This window comes from Chelonoidis abingdonii, chromosome 4 (assembly GCF_003597395.2).
Source record: "Chelonoidis abingdonii isolate Lonesome George chromosome 4, CheloAbing_2.0, whole genome shotgun sequence".
NCBI lineage: Eukaryota > Metazoa > Chordata > Testudines > Testudinidae > Chelonoidis > Chelonoidis abingdonii.
The window spans coordinates 54,643,437-54,668,693 of NC_133772.1; the positions used below are offsets into that span (position 1 = coordinate 54,643,437).

At 42.1% G+C, this 25,257-nt stretch overlaps 1 protein-coding gene across 5 annotated transcripts in view; it reads left to right on the forward strand.

Moving 5' to 3' along the window:
- The window catches only part of USP47 (ubiquitin specific peptidase 47), a 107,089-nt gene that overhangs the window by 48,687 nt on the left and 33,145 nt on the right, over nucleotides 1-25,257 (forward strand). For 4 of the 5 annotated variants that reach the window (XM_032791788.2, XM_032791785.2, XM_032791787.2 and 1 more), the window contains 6 exons: nucleotides 1,327-1,422; nucleotides 1,513-1,665; nucleotides 3,538-3,705; nucleotides 8,573-8,704; nucleotides 12,969-13,045; nucleotides 13,356-13,411. In XM_032791788.2, coding sequence (XP_032647679.1) covers nucleotides 1,327-1,422; nucleotides 1,513-1,665; nucleotides 3,538-3,705; nucleotides 8,573-8,704; nucleotides 12,969-13,045; nucleotides 13,356-13,411 — 682 coding nt within the window. The remainder of the gene's footprint in view (nucleotides 1-1,326; nucleotides 1,423-1,512; nucleotides 1,666-3,537; nucleotides 3,706-8,572; nucleotides 8,705-12,968; nucleotides 13,046-13,355; nucleotides 13,412-25,257) is intronic. The other variant, XM_032791786.2, reaches the window with a different exon arrangement.

Genomic DNA, 25,257 nt, shown 5'->3' on the forward strand with positions numbered 1-25,257 from the left:
TACAGTAATAACACAACTTTTGTTCGTATGGAAAAAGCAGGGCTATAAAACCTTTGTTTTGTTATTTGTTCTTAGTGCTTCCCTGAGTTCTCAGAAAAGAAATGGAGGGAGAAGGGATGAATTGGAGGCTTTTTGAAGACCTTCCTATATCCTTGATCTCTTCCCAAAATGGGATCCATCAAACAACATGGTTTAGATAGTAGTCTTATAAGCTCTGTTCCAGCCAGTTTGCAGTTGGTGAGTGTGTTCTGCCCAGCTAAGCCCCCTCTTATTTATTCGGACTTCAGGGAACAACTATGTTCCATCATGAGACAATGATTTTCAAGGCATCATTTTGATTTTTATTTGATCTTCTTCTCTTTAAAGTAAGCACCATCAGCATGCCAGTGGTATTTGTTTTAGATTGCAGATATCTGTAGGTGAGCAGATAACTCAGGAGTATCATCAGTAATTATTAGCTAATTATGTTTTAACTTCCCAGCTATACTGAGAAGCTAGATGGAAATCACTGTAACTTGTATTTAAAGGAGGATTAGAAACATTTCCCTTGTAGCTATTGGAGGTGACTCATGTCTATTTTTGGTTTACAGCCATATATGGTTTGTGCTAATAAGCAGAATGTATCCCTGGAAGATGGCAATTGTGTTTCTCATTGCACTGGGAGTAGAGATTCAATATATGTTTTAGATGGGAGGAAAAAATGACTGACTTATTCTGAAGCAGCAGTAGTGTCCCCTGGCAGATTGAGAGACAGCCACCTATGTACATTGAGGAACTAAATAATTGCTCTCTTTCTTCTGTTTGTGCTTGGAATTATGTGACGTGTGATGGGAGAAAGTAGTGTCCCTGAAGGGAAAGAGACATTTGTTAATTGTGGAATAAAGGTGTGGGGCTGATGGCTAACCAAAGTAAGGAATAAGATCAATTATGCAACAACTGATTGAACAGAAGTGACTACATGTGATGTGCAAGATAACAGGGATATATTTCATTGTAGATTGTATGCAAAACCAGGACATGATGGACCCATCAAATGGCTGAATGAAATATAATTAATAGTCATGTATTGTCGTTCATGATTTGACTGCTTACCCTGGGGCAGGGCAGAAAGGTTGGCTTCACTTGATGTTTTTCTGATCTTTGTTTCTGTGGGTTCTTTAATCATTCTTCTAGACTTCTACAATTCAAATTGCTTTTGAATGCGTGAATACTTTATATTGCAGCCATTGTATTCTGTATTTGCAATCTAAGCATAAATATAATGTTCTAAATCACGTACATGAAAGTAAACATTCTTAAAAAGCAGGTAACATCTTTTTTTATTAGGAAGAAGCATTGCATGCATTTATTCAGCCTGAGATCCTTGATGGCCCTAATCAGTATTTCTGTGAACGCTGCAAGAAGAAATGTGATGCAAGGAAGGTAAATAAGTACCATTTGTGTAACATTATATTGGTTAGTGTTTTTATCCGTAACATAATCTTGCCCATTGGTTATTGTGTTTTTGTTTAGGGCCTGCGGTTTTTGCATTTTCCATATCTGCTGACTTTACAATTGAAGAGGTTTGACTTTGATTACACCACTATGCACAGGATTAAACTTAATGATCGCATGACTTTTCCTGAAGAGCTAGACATGAGCACGTTCATTGATGTTGAAGATGAGGTAAAGACCAGTGTGTAGTCTCTTTTTTAGAACCATCTTTCTCTAGCATCTCTTAAAATCTAGTGTCACTAGGGGAGTGGTTTTCAACCTGTGGTTCGTGGACCCCTGGGTGTCCGCAGACTATGCCTAAGATTTCCAAAGGGGTCCGCACTTCCATTCAAAAATTTGTAGGGAGTCTACAAATGAAAAAAGATTAAACCATTGCATTAGGGAGAACATCATGGCCAACATTTTGAAAACACGTACCTGTTAGGGTTCCTAAATGCTTATTAAGACATCAGAAAAAAGTTGCCTGATTTTCAGAAGTTCTGAATACCAGCAGCCCACCTTAACTTCAATTGAAATTACTGAGTGCTCAACACTTTTGAAAACCAAACCACTTTTTTGGGTACCTTAATCAGGATTTAGGAACAACTTTGGACACTTAGTGTCAAAAATCTCATCCTATATTTCTTTGTTTCTGTGGAGGTTTGGAGTTAAAATTAATTTTACAAGAAGGGGCTTCTGATAGTGCTCTACACTGTTATGTAAGGTGTCTGGGTTTAATTTCCAGTGCTGGTATATTTTTTTCCTCCATCTTGTTAGAAGCTGAGACCAGTGAACTGACATTGAGTGTAATTCATTCTCTGGAAAGTGAGTGGTGTATTTCTAAACAGTAAGAATTCGGTTTGGTGGTTATGAAAACCACCTCCTCCTTCCCTAGAAAGATGGTGGCTTTGATACATGGCCTTTGGGCTGGGAGAAAAGTACAGAAAAGGGCCTCTTCAGAGGCACTTTGCTTGGGCATGTGAGTGCTGATTATCTTGGATATTTCTCAGAATATCTGTTCTCTTCTCACTTCTTGACCCATATTTTTACAGAGTAAGCTGGCTGTAAAGTGCTTAAAGTTAATTTTAAAAGAGGACAGAATTTGAAATTGGTTTCATTGCACCCACTGTGAAGGACACCCAGGCTTAATTTTCACTAGTAAAAAGGGTAAAATGTTGCATATTGGAATCTTGAAAAGCAAAACTAATGTGTCTAAACTTAAGGATTGCTTTGTGAGAACAATGACTTTGAGATCAAAAGACTGTTGCTGTCAGCTTGTGAAGTATGGGGAATAGCTGAGGACGTGTTAAACTCTATGAATTGAACTTGCCTTCTCTAGATGCAAACTTTTGGAAGAGGGTCCTTCAGTGAAAAGCTGAGCACTCAGAAAATTTGAAAGCAGATTGTTCCTGCTTATGTATCTGGGTATATTTTCTTTTGGAGATATGGGTTTAGTTGGTATTGAAGTCACCGCCAGTTTTTATTACTGTTCTCACTGTTAATTATGTTCCCTTTTTGAGGATTAGCAGGCATGCTTCACTGGAAAAACAAGCAGGACAAACTTTCCATTTATATGTATTTATTTAATTTTGTTTTAAGTATTACAGAACTCTCAAGAACCTACATACTGTATCTTTTTGACTTTGGTTCAAGAAAAAGTAGCTCCATGGACGTAATCCTCAAATAGACGTGTTGGGGATATCTAGCTAATTTAATTTTAATATCAAAAGAGAAATACATTTTGGGAGACTTTTTCCTGGAATGTTGTTGGTATCCTACATCTACATAACTTAGTTAGCAGTCAGAAGATTCATAAAAAGTTACATTTGTTTCAGTCTTCAAAACTTAACATCTTCCTCAGATTTGCCATGTGCAAAATATAGATAATACTGTACCCTACTTCACAGAGGATTATTTATAAAACGATTTGAAATTTGCAGGTAGAAGGCAGTATGGAATTGCACAATATTTATTTATTTTGAGAATTCATTGTCTCCTGTTACATGTATGTGTACTATCATTTTTATCTACTTTATAAACTAACATTTGTGGTTTATTTTTAAGAAGTCTCCCCAAACTGAGAGTTGCACTGATAGTGGAGCAGAGAATGAAGGCAGCTGTCACAGTGATCAGATGAGCAATGATTTTTCTAATGATGATGGTGTTGATGAAGGAATCTGCCTTGAAAGCAATAGTGGTGCTGAAAGGATTTCAAAAGTTGGCATTGAAAAGGTACTTTAAAAAAACCCGAAACATATGGGTACAACTTTAGTATGTTGTCCAGATAAATGTTTTTTTTTTTTTTTTTTTTTAAGTCATATTTCTTTGCTCTTGTTCTAATATTTAAGCCTGCAGCATTGCAAAAAACACAAAAGGTTTGGGGAATTTCTCCATTTTGAGGGAATACTCACCTGGCCATATCCTATGGATTTCCTGCTTTGTTCTGGTAGAAATTTTTTTTTTTTTATTTCTGGGCAGCACTTCCATGATGAGGTTAGACTGTCCAATCCCTTGACACTATGCAAATATTTTGCAATTTAACAGAAAGGGCTAGAGAGTTTTGATCAGTCTGTGGCAGATTCCACTCTGTGCAAGTCAGCACCTTCAGACTTTTGGAGCAGAAAATGATTATAGCTATTTTGTTCTGCCCCATATATTTCAGCATAAAATATATTGTCGTATCCTGGGAGAATAAATTCATGAAGAGGCTGTCTTCCACCTGTAGCATATAGGAGCTTGGAAACAGCCACATATATGAATGCTTAAAATGGCTGACTAGTTTTCAGCTGACTGCAAGCATGTTTTTCATGGAGGCTTGTTTTAATAAAGTATCATTAAGACAAAGAGCTACTAAAATAGTGGTTTTCCCCAAGCTTGCCCCTTGTTCACGGCACTATCTTGAGGAGCTACATGGACTCTTCTATCTAGCGAAGTACCATTAATATTGAGTTTGTCTGACAGGGAATCTGAGATCCTTTGTCTGGTATCAAAAGCATAATAGTGGAAAACACTGGCCGCCTTTTGAAATGTTTTGTGATCCGTTAGGACGTTAGACCAAGACAGAATGTGGAGGGTCAATGTGTCTCTGAATTAATCGTGATGATAAAACTTTTTTTAATCTCTGCCATGAATTTGAGAAAATGGAGACCTTGTGTCAAAGTAGCTAAGATAGGTGAGTCAGGCCCATTAAGGGCTTGACATAATCAGGCGCTTCCATGCCTCCTGAAGATATTGAGTGCCTTCCAGGATGCACAATCGGAGTGTACGTTTGCTCATTTGTCTGTATCAGCTACACCTACTTTGCGCACATATCATGTGACGTATGTATGAAGCGTGGACTTGACCTAATTACAAGCCTTCTGTTTGGTCACTTGCATCTTGAATTGTGCCCAGAACCAACTAATAAGCCAGTACAAGTGTTAATGTGCTCCTAGCAAACCACCTCACTCTGTCTAGGTACTACATCGCTGGAGTAGGCAGGATGCTTCAGTTATTTTATTAAAAATATAAAGGTAGCACTAAATGATCCAATTAAAGATTGAAGCCTTTGTGCCTAGGGTCTTAACATATGCATAATAAAGTCTAAAGAGCTCACAGTATTAGAATGTGATAGCACCTGGATCAACAGGAAGTGGGAAGAACAAGACAAGTAAAATTATTCCTGTTGTATAATGAGCAGTAGTTACACCACACTAGCTAATAGTCTGGCTTCTTTATTAGCTAGTAGTCTAGCCGTTCTCTAATGTTTTTGTAGTTATCCAAGCAGAGGTGAATTTAAGGAGGTGTTTAATGAGAGTAATGTAGTGGCTTTACATATTTTTTTGAGCTCTTCTGACCCATTTTTGGGGCGGGGGTTGAAGCAAGAATGTGCTTGAGAAAAAAATTCAGCTAATGGACAAGGAAGACAGATGTATCTGGCAGAGCACAGATCAAGACAAGTAGCATGCATTTCATGCAGTGAAAGGGGAGCGAAAGGAGGGATGTGAAGAAGGGGTTCATGTCAGCAACAAGTCAAGATGATTTTCTTAGTAGCGGTTTTGAATAGACTTGAGGGAGGCAAGATTACATTTGTCAAAGCCAAGTTGTAGTAATCAAGATATGAGATGATTAGGGCTAGAATTTATTGAAGGCCATCCCATGATGGGTACATTATGGTAGGCAGTGTGTTGGTGACGCAGACTTTGACATTGACATCATCTGAAAGGAAAAGTCAGTTTTTTGGTCAGCCATAATTGAAAGAGAGCATTATGGGCCACCACTACAATCTGTTTTTGTAGAAGTACGACAGTACCACCATGAGGTTGCTTACTTGGGGAAAGGTGACAAATGAAGATGAAAGTTCAACTCCCCTTCATTCTTGTAGGTGAAACCTCGACCCACAAGTATTGGATATCTCTACCTTGTCTGAGTAGTCAGATTTCACCATTCAGAAAAATTGGAAAAGATAGCTTTTTTGTCTTAAATTTTCATTGCTGTATGATTGCTTAACTTTTTTCTTTCATCAGACTCACAAATTTGTGATGAAAATCCTGTTTTTTTGAGTTGCTAAGAGTTGAAAAGCTTGAGGAAAATACAGTAATAGTACAGATCTCTGAAAATAGCTATCCATTTCTTGGCCTGCAGAAATGACCATGTAGAAAAGGAGAGGGTATTAGGAGCATTTAATATGCTATTTAATATCTTGAATTAATGGTCACAAAATACATTTTACAATGGCAACTCATTCCATGGTAGCAGTGCCCCCTTTCTGTTGTTTAGTGATTACCAAGGACTCTAATATGGAAAACTTAAGTGCCTTTTACTGGTATAAGTCTTCTCTGAAATCTTTGGAAAAGTTGTCACTAATACTTCTAGGATAGGCTTCCCTGACCTTATTCAGTGAACTAATCTGAAACATGGCTTGCAGTGTTCCCTCTAATTTTTTATATCGGTGTGCGGAATGAAGTTTGTTATGTGCACCAATATGAAGGTGATGTGTGGTGGAGGTGGGGCTGAGGGGTTTGGAGTATGGGAGGGGGCTCAGGGCTGGTGCAGAGGGTTGGAGTGCCAGGGAGAGGGTGAGGGCTCTGACTGGGCATGTGGTGTCTGGAGTGGAGCCGGGGATGAGGGGTTTGGGATGCAGGCTGCTGCAGGAGCAGAGGACTGCTTCTCCCCTCCCCCGCCCTTTCCCTGCCGGCAGCAGCCCTGGGGCTGGGCCCAGAGGGACCCTCCCCAGCCCTCTCTCGGCTGGCAGCGGGCCTGGGGCTGAAGCACCTCTCCCTTTTGGCAGTAGCCCTAGGGCTGGAGCTGAGGCCCGCGGCAGCCCTGCACACCCCAACTTGCTCCCCTCCAGGCCCCTGTGACAGTGCACCTCCCTTTATAGCCTGCTGCGTGGCTGTGCATCTTAGAGGGAACTTAGATGGCCTGTAGCTCGTATTTGTCTAGAACCATTAGGAAGCCATGGATTGGTTGGAAATGAACCTTTATAAACACTTTAAAGACTGTTTTTAATAGTGTAATATCTACATTCTGGCCCTATACTAAATTTCACATTGGAGTTCTAATGTTCAGGCTCAGTCTTGTTAAATGTGGTATTGGGAATCCTGTAAATCTCTCTTGAGAAATAGGAGCCTGTTAACAGTCACTTGATTAGAGCAGGGAGTGAAAGTCAGAATACCTGTAATCCAGTGCTAGATTTGACAACGACTCTGCATTTTGACCAAGTAATTTAATCTTTCTGTGCCTCTGTGTTCCCATATGTAAAATGGAGAGGTTTACCCTACCTCAGCAGGAAGTTGGGGATTAATGAATTCATATTTGTGAAAAGAAAGCCTTGAATGGAAAATGCTACATAAATTCTTTCTACTTCAGACTCTTGAGCCTTCGGACTAATAACGAAGTTAAATCAGATACTTTTGTTTCTGGTGCTATAGAGGTCCCCACTCTTTTTTCTCCCCATGCCCCAGTCCAAATTTTAGAACACAGATTTACGTTTTAAAGACACACACACACACACACACACACACACGCGCGCGCGAAATTACTTTTTGGCCTTCGTTACACATTGGTTGAAAGTGTACAGAGAAGAATGGCAGTGTAATGGTCTAATCCTCAGTACTTTAATCCCTGCTCTGCCATAGTTCGTTACTGTGAGACAAATAGGTATGGTGACTTGCCTAATTTCCCCAGGTATAAAATGTGGATACTAACTACCTGACATAAGAAAAGTGGTTTGAACAGTAATGCCTCACAAGCGTATTATGAGAATTAAAGTTTATTAATTATATTGAAGATAAGTGCCTTGTCTATGCTAAATATTAGAGAGATGACAGTTGCTTCCATAGTTAAGGTGAAATAAGCCTGCAGAGTTAAAGCTGTTGAGTCAACTTAACTGTCAATGCTTGTACGTTCAGATGTTTGTGAAGTTTATAAATTTAATTTGCGCTTAACTTCCTGGGTTGGCGCTATTCACATTTTTAAAACTGTACCGTATTATTTTTTTTCTTCGAGTTAGTGAAACTTTCCCATCCTTAACATCAGATAGTTTTTTTGTCTGAAAAATATTTTTATTAATTTTTAATGCCAGGTTCATACTCTACAGCAGGCTTTCTCTGTTTTCTTTGGATAAGGAGAATATTGTAAGTAAGATGGGGATGACATTTAGTATTTTATATCTGCGTTCATATTTGGCATCTGTATAAGAAGGAAGGGTGGTCCAGTGGACTGGGACTTGGAAGACCTGGCTCTGTGACCTTGGACAAGTCACTCATTTTTCAGTTCCTCTCTTCCCCATTAGTAAAATGAAGATAATACTTCCTTTGTCTTACCTGTTTTTTAGATAGAGTCCCCACCCTCAAAGAGCCACTCTCTTAACTGTGTGTTTTTTACAGTGCCTAGCACAATGGGGCTCTGATCTTGGTTGGGGCCTCTGGAGCTACTGTAATTCTACTAATGATGCAGAATAGTACTTGTAGAGAGCTCTATGCACAATTGTTTCATGTTATTTTTCATGTAGCTATACACAATTGAGAATCTTTTTTTGAATAACACAGGTGCAGTTTGTCAGAACGAGGTAATACAAGTTTTGTTCCTTACTTGGATTTTTTTTCCTCTTCCCTAGAATTCTTTACTGTATGAACTCTTTTCTGTAATGGTCCATTCAGGAAGTGCTGCTGGTGGCCATTACTATGCCTGCATAAAATCTTTTAATGATGAGCAGTGGTATAGCTTCAATGATCAACACGTCAGCAAGGTAAAGTAATATTTTGCTTCTTTGTTTTCCCCATAAATGAAACAATGAGCTTGTATTATTGTTCATGACTCTCACTTGTAGTATTTGAAGTAACATGCATATTTTTGAAATTACAGTGCACAGACTTTGAATTTAGTTTATATCATTTTTTCAGCTTATCATCTAGTCTCAGCTTGTTCATGTATATATAATTCATTACTTAATTTGAATGTTAAATGCTTATGCAAAATCTTTTCATATGAAGAATGTTACATGTGATTCTTTTTTATTTTAATTTTTCATATATTAAGCCTTGTCATATTTCCAGCCACCATCAGTGCATGATTTAGCTTGTCTGGATCTGTGAGGACCTAAGAGATTACTCTTTGAGGGAAGAATGCCTTCAGAATGTGGTTTTTTTGAGCCCCTCCCCCCCTTTTGCCTTTTGTATCACTATTGGATCAAGAAATGGAAGTAGCAATGCAAACCAACGAGCTAGGAAATAATGGTGCACTCTTTGTGGTAGCATCTGCAAGTCTTCATTGTAGGCTCATTCTACAGTACTTGCTGTCATGGTACCCCACCCCAGGGCAGTTTGTTTGCTCCTCTGAGCAAGTCTTCTGCCTGCAGCATGATCTGTCATCAGTCACCGTCTATTCAATATAGCAAATTCATTGGGTGTTTAATCCTCAAGAAATATGAGAGATTTCCAGGTATAGGAAGAGGCAAGGCTACCTGCTTCAGTTGATCAGGACATATTTGGCTTCTCCATGCTACTTTATCCTGTTTAATAGAAATCTTTGTGTTTTAGGCTAATTTTGCTCCCTTTATTTACTGTCCCCCTTCTTTCACACTACCTCTGTACAGAAGAAAACACAACATATTATTTCTGGCTAAAGATTTTGAGAAGTCTAACATTCCCATCTTTCTTCCCTTAAGGAATTGTTCCCTGACCCTAGGAGAAAAGTTCATGGTCCTGGCACCGTCTTCCTATAAAGACTTTGAGGATGGTTCTGGTGAACTTCCATAAGGCATTCTGATGATTGAGAGAGGGAAAGTCTTATAGGAGTAGAAGTCTCCTATTAAATGTGAAAGCTGTATCAGCTTTAGTCTTATGCCTTCCCCTTTAAAATACACAAGGGCAACTTCCTGCTTGCTTAAAGAGTTAATATGATAGTTCTGCCATAATTCAAAGGTAGTGGAGTTAATCCTGTCCTGCTCCAAAGCTTTATATATCTTTACCTTATAAAGCTTTTGATACTGTCTCCATGACCTTCTCATAAGCAAACTAGGGAAATGCAACCTAGATGGCGCTACTGTAAGATGAGTGCAAAACTGGTTGGAAAAATGTTCCCTAAGAGTAGTTTTCAATAGTTCAGTCATGCTGGAAAGGGCATAACAAGTGGGATCCCCCAGGGATCGGTTCTGAGTCTGGTTCAGTTCAGTATCTTCATCAATGATTTAGATAATGGCATAAAGAGTACACTTATAAAGTTTGCGAACAATACCAAATTGGGAGGGGTTACAAGTGCTTTGGGGGATAGGATTAAAATTCAAAATGATCTGGACCAACTGAAGAAATGGACTGAAGTAAATACAATGAAATTCATGAGGGACAAATGTAAAGTACTCAGTTTAGGAAAGAACAATCAGTTGCACACATACAAAATGGGAAATGATTACCTAGGAAGGAGTACTGTGAAAAGGGATCTGGGGATCATAGTGGACAACAAACTAAATGAGTTAACAGTGTAACACTATTGCAGAAAAAAAAAACCACGAACATATTCTGGGATGTATTAGCAGGAATGTTGTAAGCAAGACATGAGAAGTAATTCTTCTGCTCTACTATGTGCTGATTAGGCCTCAGCTGGAGTGTTGTGTCCAGTTCTGGGTGCCACATTTCAACGAAGATGTGGAGAAATTGGAAAAAGTCCAGAGAAGAGCAGCAAAAATGATTAAAGGTCTAGAAAAATATGATCTTGGAGGGAAGATTGAAAAAATTGGGTATGTTTAGTCTGAAAAAGAGAAGACAGAGAGGGGACAGAACCATTTTCAGGTACATAAAAGATTGTTACAAGGAGGAGTGAAAAGAATTGTTCTTAATCTCTGAGGATAGGACAAGAATAGGGCTATAAGGTGGATAGAAAGCTGACTAGATCGGCAGGTTCCAAGTGGTAGTGATCAACAGCTGGGGCTGGTAGTGATCAATCATCCTGGGGCTGATTTTGTTCAGTAATGTTTTGTTTTTATTAATTTGTTCATTGACATCTTCATTAATGATCTGAATGATGGGAAGGATTGCACCCTCAGCAAGTTTGCAGATGATAGTAAGCTGGGGGGAGAGGTAGATATGCTGAAGGGTAGGGATAGGGTTCAGAATGACCTAGGCAAATAGGAGGATTGGGCTAAAAGAAATCTGAGGTTCAACAAGGACAAGTGCAGAGTCCCGCACTGAGGACGGAAGAATCCCATGCACTGCTACAGGTTGGGGATGACTCGCTAAGCAGGAGTTCTGCAGAAAAGGACCTGGGAATTACAGTGGACAAGAAGCTGAATATGAGTCAACAGTGTGCCCTTGTTGCCAAGAAGGCTAATGGCATATTGAACTGCATTAGTAGGAGCATTGCCAGCAGATTGAGGGAAGTGATTATTCCCTCTATTCAGCACTGATGAGGCCACATCTGGAGTATTGCATCCAGTTTTGACCCCCCCCAGTACAGAAAGTGGTGGACAAACTGGAGAGAGTCCAGGGGAGGGCATCGAAAATTATTAGGGGGCTGGGGCACATGACTTATGAGGAGAGGCTGAGGGAACTGGGCTTGTTTAGTCTACAGAAGAGTAAGGGGGGAGGGGATTTGATAGAAGCCTTCAGCTACCTGAAGGGTTTCAGAGAGGATGGAGCTGGGCTGTGCTCAGTGGTACCAGATGACAGAACAAGAAGCAATGGTCTCAGGTTGCAGTGGGGGAGGTCTAGGTTGGATATTAGGAAAAACTCTTTCTCTAAGAGGTGGTGAAACACTTGAATGGATTACCTAGGGAGGTGGTGGAATCTCAATCCTTAGGTTTTTAAGGCCCTGGTTGGGATGATTTAGTTGGGGATTGGTTATGCTTTGAGCAGGGGGTTGGACTAGATGACTTCCTGAGGTCCCTTCCAACCCTAATCTTTTATTATTCTTGTATGATTCTAAGACACAATGGGCTTAAATTGCAGCAAGGGAGGTTTAGGTTGGACATTAGGAAAAACTTTCTAACTGTCAGGGTGGTTAAGCACTGGAATAAATTGCCTAGGAAGGTTGTGGAGTCTCCATCATTGGAGATTTTTAAGAGCAGGTTAGACTAACACCTGTCAGGAATAGTCTAGATAATACTTAATCCTGCCATGAGTGCATAGGATTGGACTAGATGGTCCCTTCCAGTCTTATGTTTCTATGCTAAATGTAACTATAAATCTACGTTATTGTTTGACTGACAAGAGCTTCATTTGAAGTCAATGGCAAAATTCCCATTGAGTCAAGATTTTATCTTAGATTTGTCCCAAAAAATAATTTAGTAGCCTTACTCCCAAAACACTTAAAGTTGTGATGGTGATGCTAGTGGATGCTCTCAGGGCTGACTAAGTCTCTGTGTGTGTGTGTGTGTGTGTGTGTGTGTGTGTACACACATACAATATTGAATTTGAGGTGTAGCTTAAGCAAAGCCATACTGTTGCTGTACCATTTTAAATTAGGCAAATCCATTGCTTGTAGTTATTAGGGTTTCTTTGATAACTGACCCAAAGTGTTTTAAGAGAGCTTTCAACTTGCTTTTCTTTATTTTTCCAGTTGGGACTTGTTTTTGTTTTGTTTTGAAGTATGACCTTCTTTGAACTCTTATCTGACAGGAAATGTGCCTTCTGGGATTTTCTACACTGAGTGTATTTACTTGAATTTTTAAACTATGCTATAGAAGTAACTTTTGAAATTCATATGGAAGTTGAGAGACTGTATTTGCTGTCATGTTTCTCGTAATACATATTAACATTTGTCTAAAACTCACACTTCAAAAATATTAAGGATATTTATTTTCAACCTGAAAGGGAGACCTAATCACTTCTAGACACGCAACTTTTATTTTCTTGTGCATTTAGAAAGTAAAAAGAAACAAATGTAAAATAGTGATGACTTCAGTGTGATCTGAGTTCACATTGACTAGATTCAGTTTTTCCAATACTAATAAATGCTCATTTACTATTGTTACTTGACAAAAAATGAACTTTAAAAAAACAAACTGGTTTTGCTTCTAGATTACCCAAGAAGATATTAAAAAAACATATGGTGGGTCCTCTGGAAGCAGAGGCTATTATTCCAGTGCTTTTGCTAGGTTAGTATATCTCTAATATTCTTTCTGTTTTAATATTGGTATAGTCCAACCAAACTGTTTGCATGCCACAGTATGGTAAAAATGGTATTATACATTTATGTAAAATAATTCTAAAAATTGATGACAATTTCAAATATTTTAGCAATAGTATGAATTTCATGTTTACAAACAATATTTGTGATTATTGAATTAATACACAGTATTACAATTGCCATATACAACTATTTGTAATATTAATAACTTTAATTATATGATTTTGTTTTGGCTTCCAAGTCAGATACTGATATTCTTAAAAATATTTCCCTATTAGCTCCACAAATGCATATATGCTTATATACAGACTGAAGGATCCAACAAGAAATGCAAGTAAGTGTATGGGTTTTTTTACAGATTTCAACTAAAAATGTTAAATTTCAGTGTAGGAAGGCTTTTCAGAGTGTATATGGGGTTCTAATTGCTTTGTTTTAAACTTGATTTTTTTATAATGAGCTTAAGTAACTTTCATACATGAGGCAAAGTAGTGCAATTTATTTTTGTAGTTATTCTTTACCCTTTAAAATAATTTGCTCACTTGCCAGTGTGATATTTCATGGTATCAGGATAGGAGTGTCTGTTTGGTAGGTTTCACTGAAAGTTTTCTTCTCTTTGTCTTGTTGATATAACCAGTATCCATAGGCCTTCAGGAGCAATTTCTTTTCTGTGTAGACATTTTTCAAATATTTTAAATAAAGATAATAAAAAAGCAAATAAGGAAGCTTAATATTTTCCCATTTAGATTCCATTCAACACTAGAACACTGGGGAGTGGGAAACGGGTGCGACTAGGTGATGCAGCAGGGTCAAAGCTCTGTAAAGTACAGTAGAAGCTTGTTTTCAAAATATCAAATTGTGGAAAGAACCAGTATATTAAGATTAGTCCATGTTTTTTTCCCTTTCCTTTTATAATCCAGGGAGATATGGTCAGTTGTGGAAATGTACCCAAAACAACAGTAATGGCTAGGCAAAATATCCTACCACCTAATCAGTCAGAATAGAGTGGTTTTTTTGGAATAAGAATCAATGGAATTACTTACAGAGATGAACTTGGCTTGTGATTTCAAAGCTATAGTTTTAAAAAAGTAAAGATCTAGTGTAACCCCAGTCCATTGCCACAAATGGATTGCTTTTCCAGTACCAGCAGATTAGAAACCTTTCCACCTCACGTAGACCTCTTCAATTCTCAACACCCTCCCTGCCATAAATTCCTAGTGGATAGGATGGGCCTGCCGATTAACAGATTTGGGCTCTCGTGAACCAGAGTAAGTAAAATCCAGAAGCCGTGATCCCTTATGGGGAGAGCGCTCTCAGTTGCCTACTTCCATTTATTTCAATTGTGCTAGCACGTAGATGGCCCCTTTAAGGATTGTTTGCATAGTTTATAATGAAGGGTTAGACCCAATAACAAGGGAGCTTTATCTTAAGCATCTCTGATCTCAGGAGGAGCAGTATGGCATTGGGAGAGAGGTGGTCTTGGGGGAACCATCTCGCAAACCATTTAGGTTTTTGTATGTTAAAATCAACACTGTGAATTTCACCAAGAAACTTATTTGCCAGTCAGTATAGATTCCAAAGCACTGGTGTGATAGTCTTCTGGCTCAGAATTATACTTAATAGTGCAGAATATAATTGCCTGATTAACTTCAGTTTCTTAATGGTGTCAATGTCAATGTGAATAACTGCACTAAGGTCTTCATCAGAGAGAAGAAGTTGCATTTTTCTCTCCAGGTGCACGCTGAAAAAGTGTTCTTGGCCGTACTCGCTATGTGGTTGCTAAACAGGCCAGTATATCTTAACGTGTGCGTCTGTGTTACAGATTGCAGTCCCATCTATTTGTAGATGAGTGGCTGTCACCTGCATATGCAGTTGATGAATTCCATCACCTCACATACGGGTGATATAGTATTCAGCACTCAGTTGTGTGTGCATGCAAAGTTGTGCATATGTGTGTGGGGAATGGATTGAAAATCTGGCTTATGTAATAACATTCTGCCACTGTAATGTATTAGAAGGAAAGTTAGACAATCATCAGTTTCCCTTAACCCTTTCCTGCTGGGTGAAATTTTAAACTGTATAAAATGGACCAGAAAATCAATCAATTAGAACAGCCATGAGCAAGATTATGTAGTCAAGGAAATTAGCAGCAAACATTGTGAAGACAACAGCAAAATATCCGTTTGAATTGACACCTTGGAATTTAATTAAAAGAACTTACATTGATGGTTTAGAAATATTTTGGACTTGCATGGTCCAAATTTTGAGCCTTCTGTTATATTTTTAAACAAAGGCCATTTTGCAACTTCAGAATTGTACCTTTCCTTGCTTGCTTATTAGTCTGGCTGCTTCAGTACCAGTTGTTTCAATGGCAACTATGAGAATATCCTTTTTTTTTTTTTTTGTTCCTCAAGTCCAAGCTTGATTTAACACAAATCATATTTGTTGTCAGTTAAAAAGCAAAGAATTTTCTTCCAGCTTGCATATATACATTTTGGACAGGATACCACTGGTGGTTCTTTGTATGCTGGTCCCTGTATGTATTCCACTGTGGGATATACATGTGTTCCATGTGCCTGGAGTCGGAGAATTTTGAAAGCTGTGTCCGTTAGCCTGCATGTGTGCCCTTGCTTTCCTTGTGCCTCCAACCGAGGAGATAAGGGTGAGGCAGACCGACCACCTCTCCAGTTTCTTCTTATTGCAACATGCCTTTGTTGGAACCTCCAGTGTTTGGAGCTCTCCTTCAGATTCTTCTTTCTGTACATATTGAACAGTGCCTTTGTTATTATAGTTTAGTTTTTAATAGCTTTTAGTAAAGTATTTGTAGTTATGTAGATTTTCCACCTCCTGCCCCACCTTCCCAATACGCTGTTACATGTATCATGCCCAGGACTCTGAGCTTCAAGAATTGTGTCCTGCCCCTGTTCCTTCTCACACAGTGATGACTATCTGCTCTGCTTACGCTGTCTCAGAGAGGCACACATCGTAGTTAGGTGTAATATCTGCCAGTCTTTCCCTAGCCATACCTGTGAGCCATGGGAATTTTGACTTAGAATAGGAGAAGACCAAGAGGCTGCAGTCAGACCCAAGCTGTAGAATCCCTTCCTGTCTCCCATACATTGGCCTGCATCTACATGGAGTGCATCCCTTGCCACGAGGTCCAGCTCTGCTACAGGAGAGTCTGTATCCACCGAGCCCCCATCAGGGTCTCATCAGGACCTACTCTGTCAGCCTCCAAGAACTTAAGATATACGGTGTCCTGGGGACAGCACTCTGAAGCCCATCCTGTGAGGGCTCTTTCCATACTGGACCCTGTTCTGATCAGTCAGAGCTTCCTCCTGATCCCGCTGAAGACGAGGACTGTGAACCAGTTCCGCCAATATCAACAAGTTTGCAGCCTTTGTCTCCCTATGAAGCAGTCACCCTGGCATCTCTGTCCCCTCTGGATGACCATAAACACTCAGTAGTTATTGCACAAGGTGGCAGAAGCACTCCAGATCTTTCTTGGGAAGAGGCTAGGATCACTAGCACAAGCTCCTGGATATTCTGCAAACCACCAGATTCAGCCAAATAATACTTCCAGTCAACAAAGTTATTCTTGAACCTGCTAGAACAGTCTGGGAATACACCAGCAACATAAGCCCCTGCCCCTGAGAGAAACTATATTATTTCCCATCCGAGGGAGCAGAATTCCTTTTTATCCACCTGGCTCTGATCCAAGGAGAGATGTGGACAACACATTAAATCTGCAACTTCTGACAAGAAAGCTGAATGTCTGGACTTACTGTGAAGAAAGATATTTACATCTTGTAGCCTTCAGTTTTGTATAGCAAACTGCCAAGCACTGTTGGCTAAGTACAATTATTTCAACTGCTCAAAATTCATGGATTTTGGACACAAGCGACCACAACAAGAGAGAGCTCATTTTCAGGCTCTTATTGATGAAGGCAAGCCGGTGGCCAGAACTGCACTTCAGTCAGCAGTTGATACAGCAGAGACATCATCTATGTCGATGGCAATAGTCGTTGTAATTGGTTGTGAGTCATGGTTACACACCTCAGGATTTCCCAGGGAGGTACAAGACACCATGGAGGACTTGCCCTTTGGTGAAGGCAGACTTTTCATTGAAAGGACAGATGAAAGACACCCTTTTCAGTGAAAGTCCTTACACATTTCAAAGGACTCTAGAGCCACTCTCCACTCCCTGGTAATGTATACAGCTACCCCAAAAAGGAAATAGCACAGGCAGCCTTACAGACCAAGACCAGCATCTCTGTTTTATCACCAGGGATCTTCTGTACTCTCTGCCTCTTATGAGAAGGGTCATAATTCTTGTTTCCTTGCATCCTCACATCTACAGTACCATCTCAATCCCATTCTCTGATGAAAATAAATTTTTGACTGGAATTTGAGAGCTGCACACCATTAACAATGTCACCACCCAACCCCCACATACCATTTGGTGGTTGTTTAGCACTGTATTTCCACATCTGGAGTGCCAGGACTATGGACAAGTGGGTATTAGATGTATAGATTTGTATAGCCAATTTGGCTATATGATTGTTTACTTCCCTATCTCCTCCAAAAACCCCCATCCCGTTCCTCTTCAGGGGCTACTCTCATGAGGGGATTCTCAAGACAGGAAGTGGAGTCCCTCGTCCAGTAAGGACCAGTAGAACTCATACCTGTTCAGTACCAAGAGAAAAAGGGTTTTACTCTACATACTCCCTAATCCTCCAAAAGAAGGGAGTTTGGAATTGTCCATTAGCTGAAGTTTTGCATGGTCAGTGTGGCATTTAAAATCTCATTCCTGGAAAAAGACATATGGTTTAGCACTCCTGATATGAAGAATACTTGCTTTCATGTGGATATTCACCAGATACACAGACGTTTTCTCAGACCACTGCAAATACAGAATGCTCCCATTCAGCCTTATCACTGCTTCCCAAGTCTTTGCCAAGGTATTCCTGGTACTAACAGCTCATTTTACATAGGAGAAAACTATGAAGTTATTCCTTCTCAACAGTTTGCTTCTTGCTGCCAGGACTTGTCAGGAAGCCCACAAGATAACCTAATTTATGCATCAGCTAATTTCTTCTCTAGGAGTTAAAGGCAACTTGGAAAAGTCTGTTCTTCTCTGAGTTCTTGCTCATGTTGATTCCATTCAAGGTGTGTGCAGGCCCACGTGCACAGTCATCAGAGATTTTTGCCTTAGGGTCGGCTAAGGCTATCCATAGGGTCAGCTGTGGTGCCCACTCAGGTGCCGCGCTCATTCGTCAGTATATGAAGTGCCGCTGGCCCTACGCCCTCAGTTCCTTCTTACTGCCCATGATGATTGGTCGAAGTGCCTTGTCTTGCATAGCAAGAGCGCTCGTGGTTCTTAACAGCCCATTGTTGTTTCCTTTCTGTATAGTTTATAAGTACTTAATTAGCATTTTAAGTAAGTGTGTGGTGTTTGTTTAGTGGTTAGAGTCCTGGTTGGGACTTTGCCCTGGAGCTGGGCATGCCCCGTTTCCCGGGCTTTAAGACATGTTCTTCGTGCAACAGGCCAGTTTCTATTAGTGACCCTCATAGCAGCTGTTCTCCCCATATAAAGGAGAAGTGCAGGATTTGCAAAAATTTTCATCACAGAACCCAAAAGGAGATGGACCGCTTGAGAGCCCTCCTGATTTAGGCCGCATTGTGCCCAGTATCAGAGCCCTCCTGATGGGATTCCGGTCCTAGCACCTCTGCATCGGTGCAGAGCGCCCAACCAGCACTGGGATTCTCCCAGAACCGTTCCCCCTCGCCAGTGCCCAAGAAGCTTCCAAAGAAAGTAGTCTCCACAGCACCATCCAAGGAGGGGAAGTGGGCTTTGGGCAAAGGACCTAGTTCAGGACGCGTGCCCACCCCGGAGCTACAGGGGAGTACCACTAAGGTCGGACCCCTAGCCCAAACAAGAATCTGCCTCCAACTTCTGGGAGCGGTAGGGGATCTTGGCTTCTACAGGAGCCTTTGTCATCTGAGATGGCCCATGCAGGCAAAGAACTGATGGGCCTACCGGTCCGCAGATGCCATGCCAGGTGCCAGAAGGGGCTAAGACTCTGCAGCCCAAAGGCAAGCCATAGGACCTCCCCAAAGGGCAGGGGAGCACCATCGGTCCCCGGATCGCAGGCGTTCGTCCTTGTCCCCATGGCCTAGGATACTGGTCCTGCAACCCTGGTCGCTGGCTAGAAGGCCCAGGTCCCCAGCGCCACATTCTTCTTCCATGAGGCCTGGATTACTGGAACGAGGCACCGATCCTCACTCTCTCAGTACTGACCAGCCTCTCAAGATTACCTGTGCGCAGGTCTTTCTGTCACCCAGGCAGTCTTCTAGGCTCTGGTCGCCGCCTCTGCAGGACCATTAGTCATCGCAGAACCAATCTCCGCTGCCTCGGTACCACTTCAGGGACAGGCGGCAATCCCTGCCGTCTGGACACCAGTCTCTGAGAGTTAGTCGGCATACGCAGGCCTCCACAGCCCCACCATGGTCACCGGAAGGGGATTGGTCTAAGTGGGAGCCAGGGTTCAGCCTATTGCCAAGTGGGTACAAATCCCTGTTGGCCAGTGAGACCAGTACAGTATCAGCAGCATGACAGCAGGGACAGTGGCCTGGTCAATGGCCATGTTGGAACCCTTGGGGGATACTGGTGATGAGTTGTTTCCATGGTGGAAGTATGGGACCAACAACAGGCATCAACACCCAAGGAGCTGTCTCTGGGAAGGAGAACTCCCCCTTCCCCTGGTGATGCCCTTGTTTTTGTCGCCAGCTGAAGCAGTGGCTGTGCCCTCCTGGATTGGCTGTCCCCCCAACGACGTTAAGAAGCACCAAGCTCTCCTTAAGGGTGGCTGCCGACTTAAACTTTGAAATCGAAGAGCTGGAGGAGCAATCAGACAACTTGTTCAATGTTGTCATCTTCCACGCTGGCTTGCATTGCACTACCTGTCGACTCGGGTCCTGAAGTAGTATTTCGTCCCAACCAAGGGATTTGACTGTCTCTATAAACACCTATCAGTAGGGTTGCTGGTCGTGTCTGCAGTTAACAGGAGGAACAGATGAGCTGCACACCAAAAAATAAAGATGTCAAACGACTAGACCTCTTTGGCAGAAAGATTTATTCGATGGCCAGCTTACATTTCCGGGTATCCAATCACCAAGCCCTGTTGGGAAGGTACAATTTTAATTTATGGAACTCCCTTATCAAGTTCAGGGAGGCCCTTCCACAGGACCTGGCCCTTGAGTTTGCCACAATCCTGGAAGGTGGCAAAGGGCACCCTCCATATGTTGTGAGATGCTACAGACTTGGCCACTAGGGTGATTGCTTAGGTGGTGGCCATGAGGCGCAGCTCTTGGCTACCATCTTTGCGGTTATCCCAAGAGAAGCAGGCCACAATCCAGGACCTCCTGTTTGATGGTGTGAGGCTCTTCCCTGAGCTCACTGACGCAAGGCTGCATGGTCTTAAAGACTCCCTGGGACACCCTGCAGTCACTGGGCCTCCACACTCTGCAGTGGGCCAGAAAGCCATTCCGGCCTTCTCCACGTCAGTCCTGGGGGCTTTCGTGGCAGGAGACCTACAGGAGAAAGGACAAAGACAGGGTTTAAGTGACACCACCCTTCGTTCTCTCGATCGCCCGGCCCTTCGAAACACCACGGGGGCCAGAGACAGGTGTTTTGGACCACATAGCGGTCTTCACTTACGTCGTTTGGCGCACACAGCTCCATCTCACACCCTTCCAGATGTGGCTCGTGTCAGTTTTCACCCCCAACAGACACAACATAAACTGGGTATTGAAGATTCTGGACCACGTACTGCCATTGCTCACTTGGTAGTTGGACCCCACATTGGGGTTGAAGGGAGTCCCCTTTGCAGCCCTGTCCCTGTCAATCAACCTGGTCTCTGATGCTTTAGCTCTGGGACGGGGAGCCGATCTGGGCAATCTCTGCATGTAAGGTGGTTGGTTGAGTCGTGGTTGCTCCTTACACATAAATGTCAGTTTGCTCAGAGTGGTACGCTTAGCCTGTCCAGCTTTCCTGCCTCCTATAAAGGACAGAGTGGTTCAGGTCCTAACTAACGATACCGCTGCTGTGTTCTACATCAGCAGGCAAGGGGGAACCTGGTCTTCAGCCTTTTGCCAAGAAGTCCTCAGGCTCTGGAACTTCTGTGTTCAGCAACCAGAAACACTTTGGCAGATCACCTCAGCAGGACCTTCTCGTCTCCCCATGAGTGGTCTCTCCATCCAGAGGAGGTGGTCATCCTTTTCTACAGGTGAGGGACTCCCCAGGTGAACTTGTTTGCATCCAGGCAAAACAGAAAGTGCCACACTTTCTGTTGGATTTAGGGGGCAGACAGAGGGTCCCTGTCAGAGGCTTTCCTGTTCCCGTGGTCGGGGGCTCTGATGTGCACCTTCTCTACCGTGCCATTAATCCACAGAGTCCCCATGAAAATCAAGCAGGACAGAGCAAAAAGTAATCCTCATAACACCGACTTGGCCGTGCCAGCAGTGGTTTGGGATGGTGTTAGACCTCTCGGTGGCTGCCCCGTTATAGCTACTGCTCCAGCTGGATCTATTCTGTCAGAACCATAGCAAACTCTTGCATTCAAACCTGATGGCCTGGCTGCTGCATTGTTGAATGCAGACGAGCAGCTCTGGTGTCCAATAAGTCCTGCAGGACAGCAGAAAGCCCTCTAGCAGAGCAACCTACTGGGGGAAATAGAAACTGTTTACATGCTGGTCTTCGGATAAAGGTATTCGACCTGAGAGAGGCTTACTACAGTTAATCCTGGATTACCTCCTGCATTTTAAGATCTAGGGTCTTTCTCTTTCATCTGTTAAAGTCCACTTGGCCGCTATATTGGCCTTTCATCCTCCGCTTGAGGTTAGGTTGTTTTTCACTCGCAACATTTCTGCCAGGGTCCTCTAAGGTTTAGGGTGCCTACACTCCAACATCAGGGACTCTGTTCCTTTATGGACCAAAATCTTGTGCTGTCGCGACTCATGGGAGCCCCCTTTGAGCTTCTGGCATCCTGCTCCCTCCTCCTCCTTTCCTGGAAGGTTGCTTTCTTGGTGGCAATAACATCTGCCCACAGGTTCTCTGAGATTAGGGCACTTGCCTTGGAGCTGCCCTATACAGTGTTTTACAAGGACAAGGTCCAACTGCAATCTCATCCGGCCTTCCTACTCGCTGTTGTTTCACAGTTTTATCTGACTCAGGACATAGTCTTACCTGTCGTCTTCCCAAAACCTCATAAGTCAGAGGAAGAGCGCAGGTTGCGTTCTCTGGATGTCTGAACGGCACTAGCCTTCTACATTGAGAGGACCAAGCCTTTTCGTAAGTCGCCACAGTTAGTCATTGCAGTGGCCGACAGGATGAAAAGTCATCCAGTGTTGGCCCAGAGAATCTCCTCTTGGATTACTGCCTATATTCACTACTGCTATGACTGGGCCAAGGTGCCCCCTCTGGCGATTGTAACCGCCCATTCAACCAGGGCACAAGCCTCTTCGGCAGCTTTCCTAGCCCAAATGCCGATCCAGGATATCTGCAAAGCTGCCACCTGGTCGTCCGTCCGCACGTTTACATGGATAATGCTTGTGAGTCACCTAGGATGGAATTGACATGAGCAAGCCCCTAAGAAGAAAAAACAGCTTCACGCATTTAAATTACCCCTTTTGCCAGACTCCGCCTACATTACCTTCAGGCATGACTCTACACTGTGTATTCACCAAACATGAACACTATGGTAACAGTTCCTTCCAGAGTAACAGCTTCTCTAACATGGTGGAAGGACTCTCATCAGGTCTTTGTGGACATCCCCTTCCTACCATCTTCTCTTTTTAGCTGGGCAGTGCAAATGGACAGCCATATGTCTCAAGACACTTGTGCATCCTGGCTTCTCAAGGCATCTATCAGCCTTCCTGAATTTTGGGCAGTTCAAGAAGCTTGCAAAGTTTTTCTGAAATTCATAGTGTCCCACCATGTCCTCATAATGTTAGACAATATGGCAACCATCTTTTTACATCAAGAAACAAGGAGGTGTGAGCTCAATCCACCTGTATGTAGAAGCAGTCACCCTATAGAACTGATGTATCAAGAATCAAATCACACACCACTGGCATCTTACCTTCCAGAGACTCACCATGTGCTGGCAGATGCCCTCAAGCAGGCATTTTGCCATCTATCATGAGTGAGAATTGCACAAGTCAGTAGTAAATGACATTTTCACTCAGTTCTGTTCACCTCCCAAATGAAGAAATGCAAGACACATTGCTCCAGAGGTGCTCTAGGGCTATACTCTCAAGGTGGCGCTCTCCTTCTTTCATGATTGGATCATCTGAGCTACACTGTTCCTGCTTTACTGCTCCTACCTTGAGAAAATTCATCAAGACAGGGCAAGAGTCATCCTCATTGACCCATATTGGTCCAGGTAGTTTTGGTTCCCATACTTCAGTGGCTGTTATCCTGCTAGCACTAATCATTTTCTGACCTCTTGACCCAGGAGAGTGGCAGAATCAAGTATCCCAACCCCAATATGCTTCATCCTACAGGTTGTTTTTTAGATGGCCATCAACACTAGAACCTTCTTGGTTGGAATACCTACAAACTGTCCTTAACAGCAGAAAGCTTCACTAGGAAATCCTGTTTGACTAAGTGGAAGGGTTTCTCCGTCAGGGCATGTCAGAAGCACATATCACCCAAGTAAGAAGATATTCCTTCAATTTTGGATTGTCGTCTTTTTCTCAAAAGGGATGGCCTTTCCCTGAGTTTTTACGAGTCCACCTGGCAGCAGGCAGTATGTGCCTATCTGATGGTTACTTGGTTTTCACTCACCTGTTGACTAGACTATCAGATTCTTAAAGGACTTAAGTAGCATCTTTCCACCAGAAAGGAAGCCTACCCCTCATTTCAGCATTGTGCTGTAAGTTCTGTCAACTTCCCTTCAATCTATTAGCTACATGTTCCACTTCTCATTTATCCATGAAAGTTGCATTCCTTGTGGCTATCACATCAGCCAAGAAGGTAGGTCAGTTGGGAGCCCTGTTGATCCCAACCTTCTATGTACAAAAGACACAATTGATTAAAAAATCTCCTAGACTTTCTCTTTCTCTGTGAGGGAAAGAGTCCGAGATCAAGCTATCTCCTCTCAGAGGATCATGAAGGGGATCTCTGGTTGTATCTTACTTTCAATTTTCTCATCTTCCTCCACTGCAAGCGTAGAATGAGCCCTCAAACCCAAGAGCAAAAGCAACATCTACAGCATTGCTTTAGGAAGTGCATCTGGTTGACATTTGTAAAGCAGCGACATGGACTCCCATACATATGTTTTGTGAGATATTATGCTCTTATAGTGCTCTGCTGCTGATGGATCTTTTGGGACAACAGTCCTTCAAATTACTCTGCTTCCTGTGACCTTGTCCTTTCCTCCTCCTTGAGTATTGCTTGTGAGTCACTCATAGTGGAATACACATAGGGACCAGCACTTGAGGAGGTTATTTGTGATGTGTGGTCCCTGTCCTTCCCTATGCTTCAGACCTTATTTCGATTTGTGGTAAAGAAGGAACTGGAGAGGCGGTTGGCCGAAATGCCCTTTCATTGGAGGCATGAGGGTAAGGGCACTGGGTGCATGCCAACAGACACTGCTTCCAGAGTTCTCTGACTCTGCGCCTTGTTTATCCCACATGGGAATACAGATAAGGGAACACACATCTCAAAGAACCTCCAGTTACCATAAGACAAGTAATCTCCTTATCTCTGTCCCATGCCAGTATATTTCTCCATACAGTGAATAATGGTATACCTCTAGCTTCAAAGGAAATACAACATTTTGTGTGTAATAGGGGAAAAAATTACAAGAGAACAGCTATAGGCTAAGTACCAGGTTCAGTGATTTCTGAGAAGTTGGGTGGCTTTAGGTATCTAGTAGCTATAAAGAAATACTATATGCTTTAGTGGAGACAAAGATATGAGTTAAAGACCATTAAAGAATCCTCCAACTTGCAATAGGTTGGTGATACAATGCCATCAGCCAAAGGATTTTTACAAAATATATGGCTAAAATAGAATATCTAAGGAAGGAGAACATAGAATTGAGTGATGCAGCATTTGAATGACTGAACTAATATTGGTCATTCCCAGCAAGAGCCAGTAATTTCCATATGCTGTTT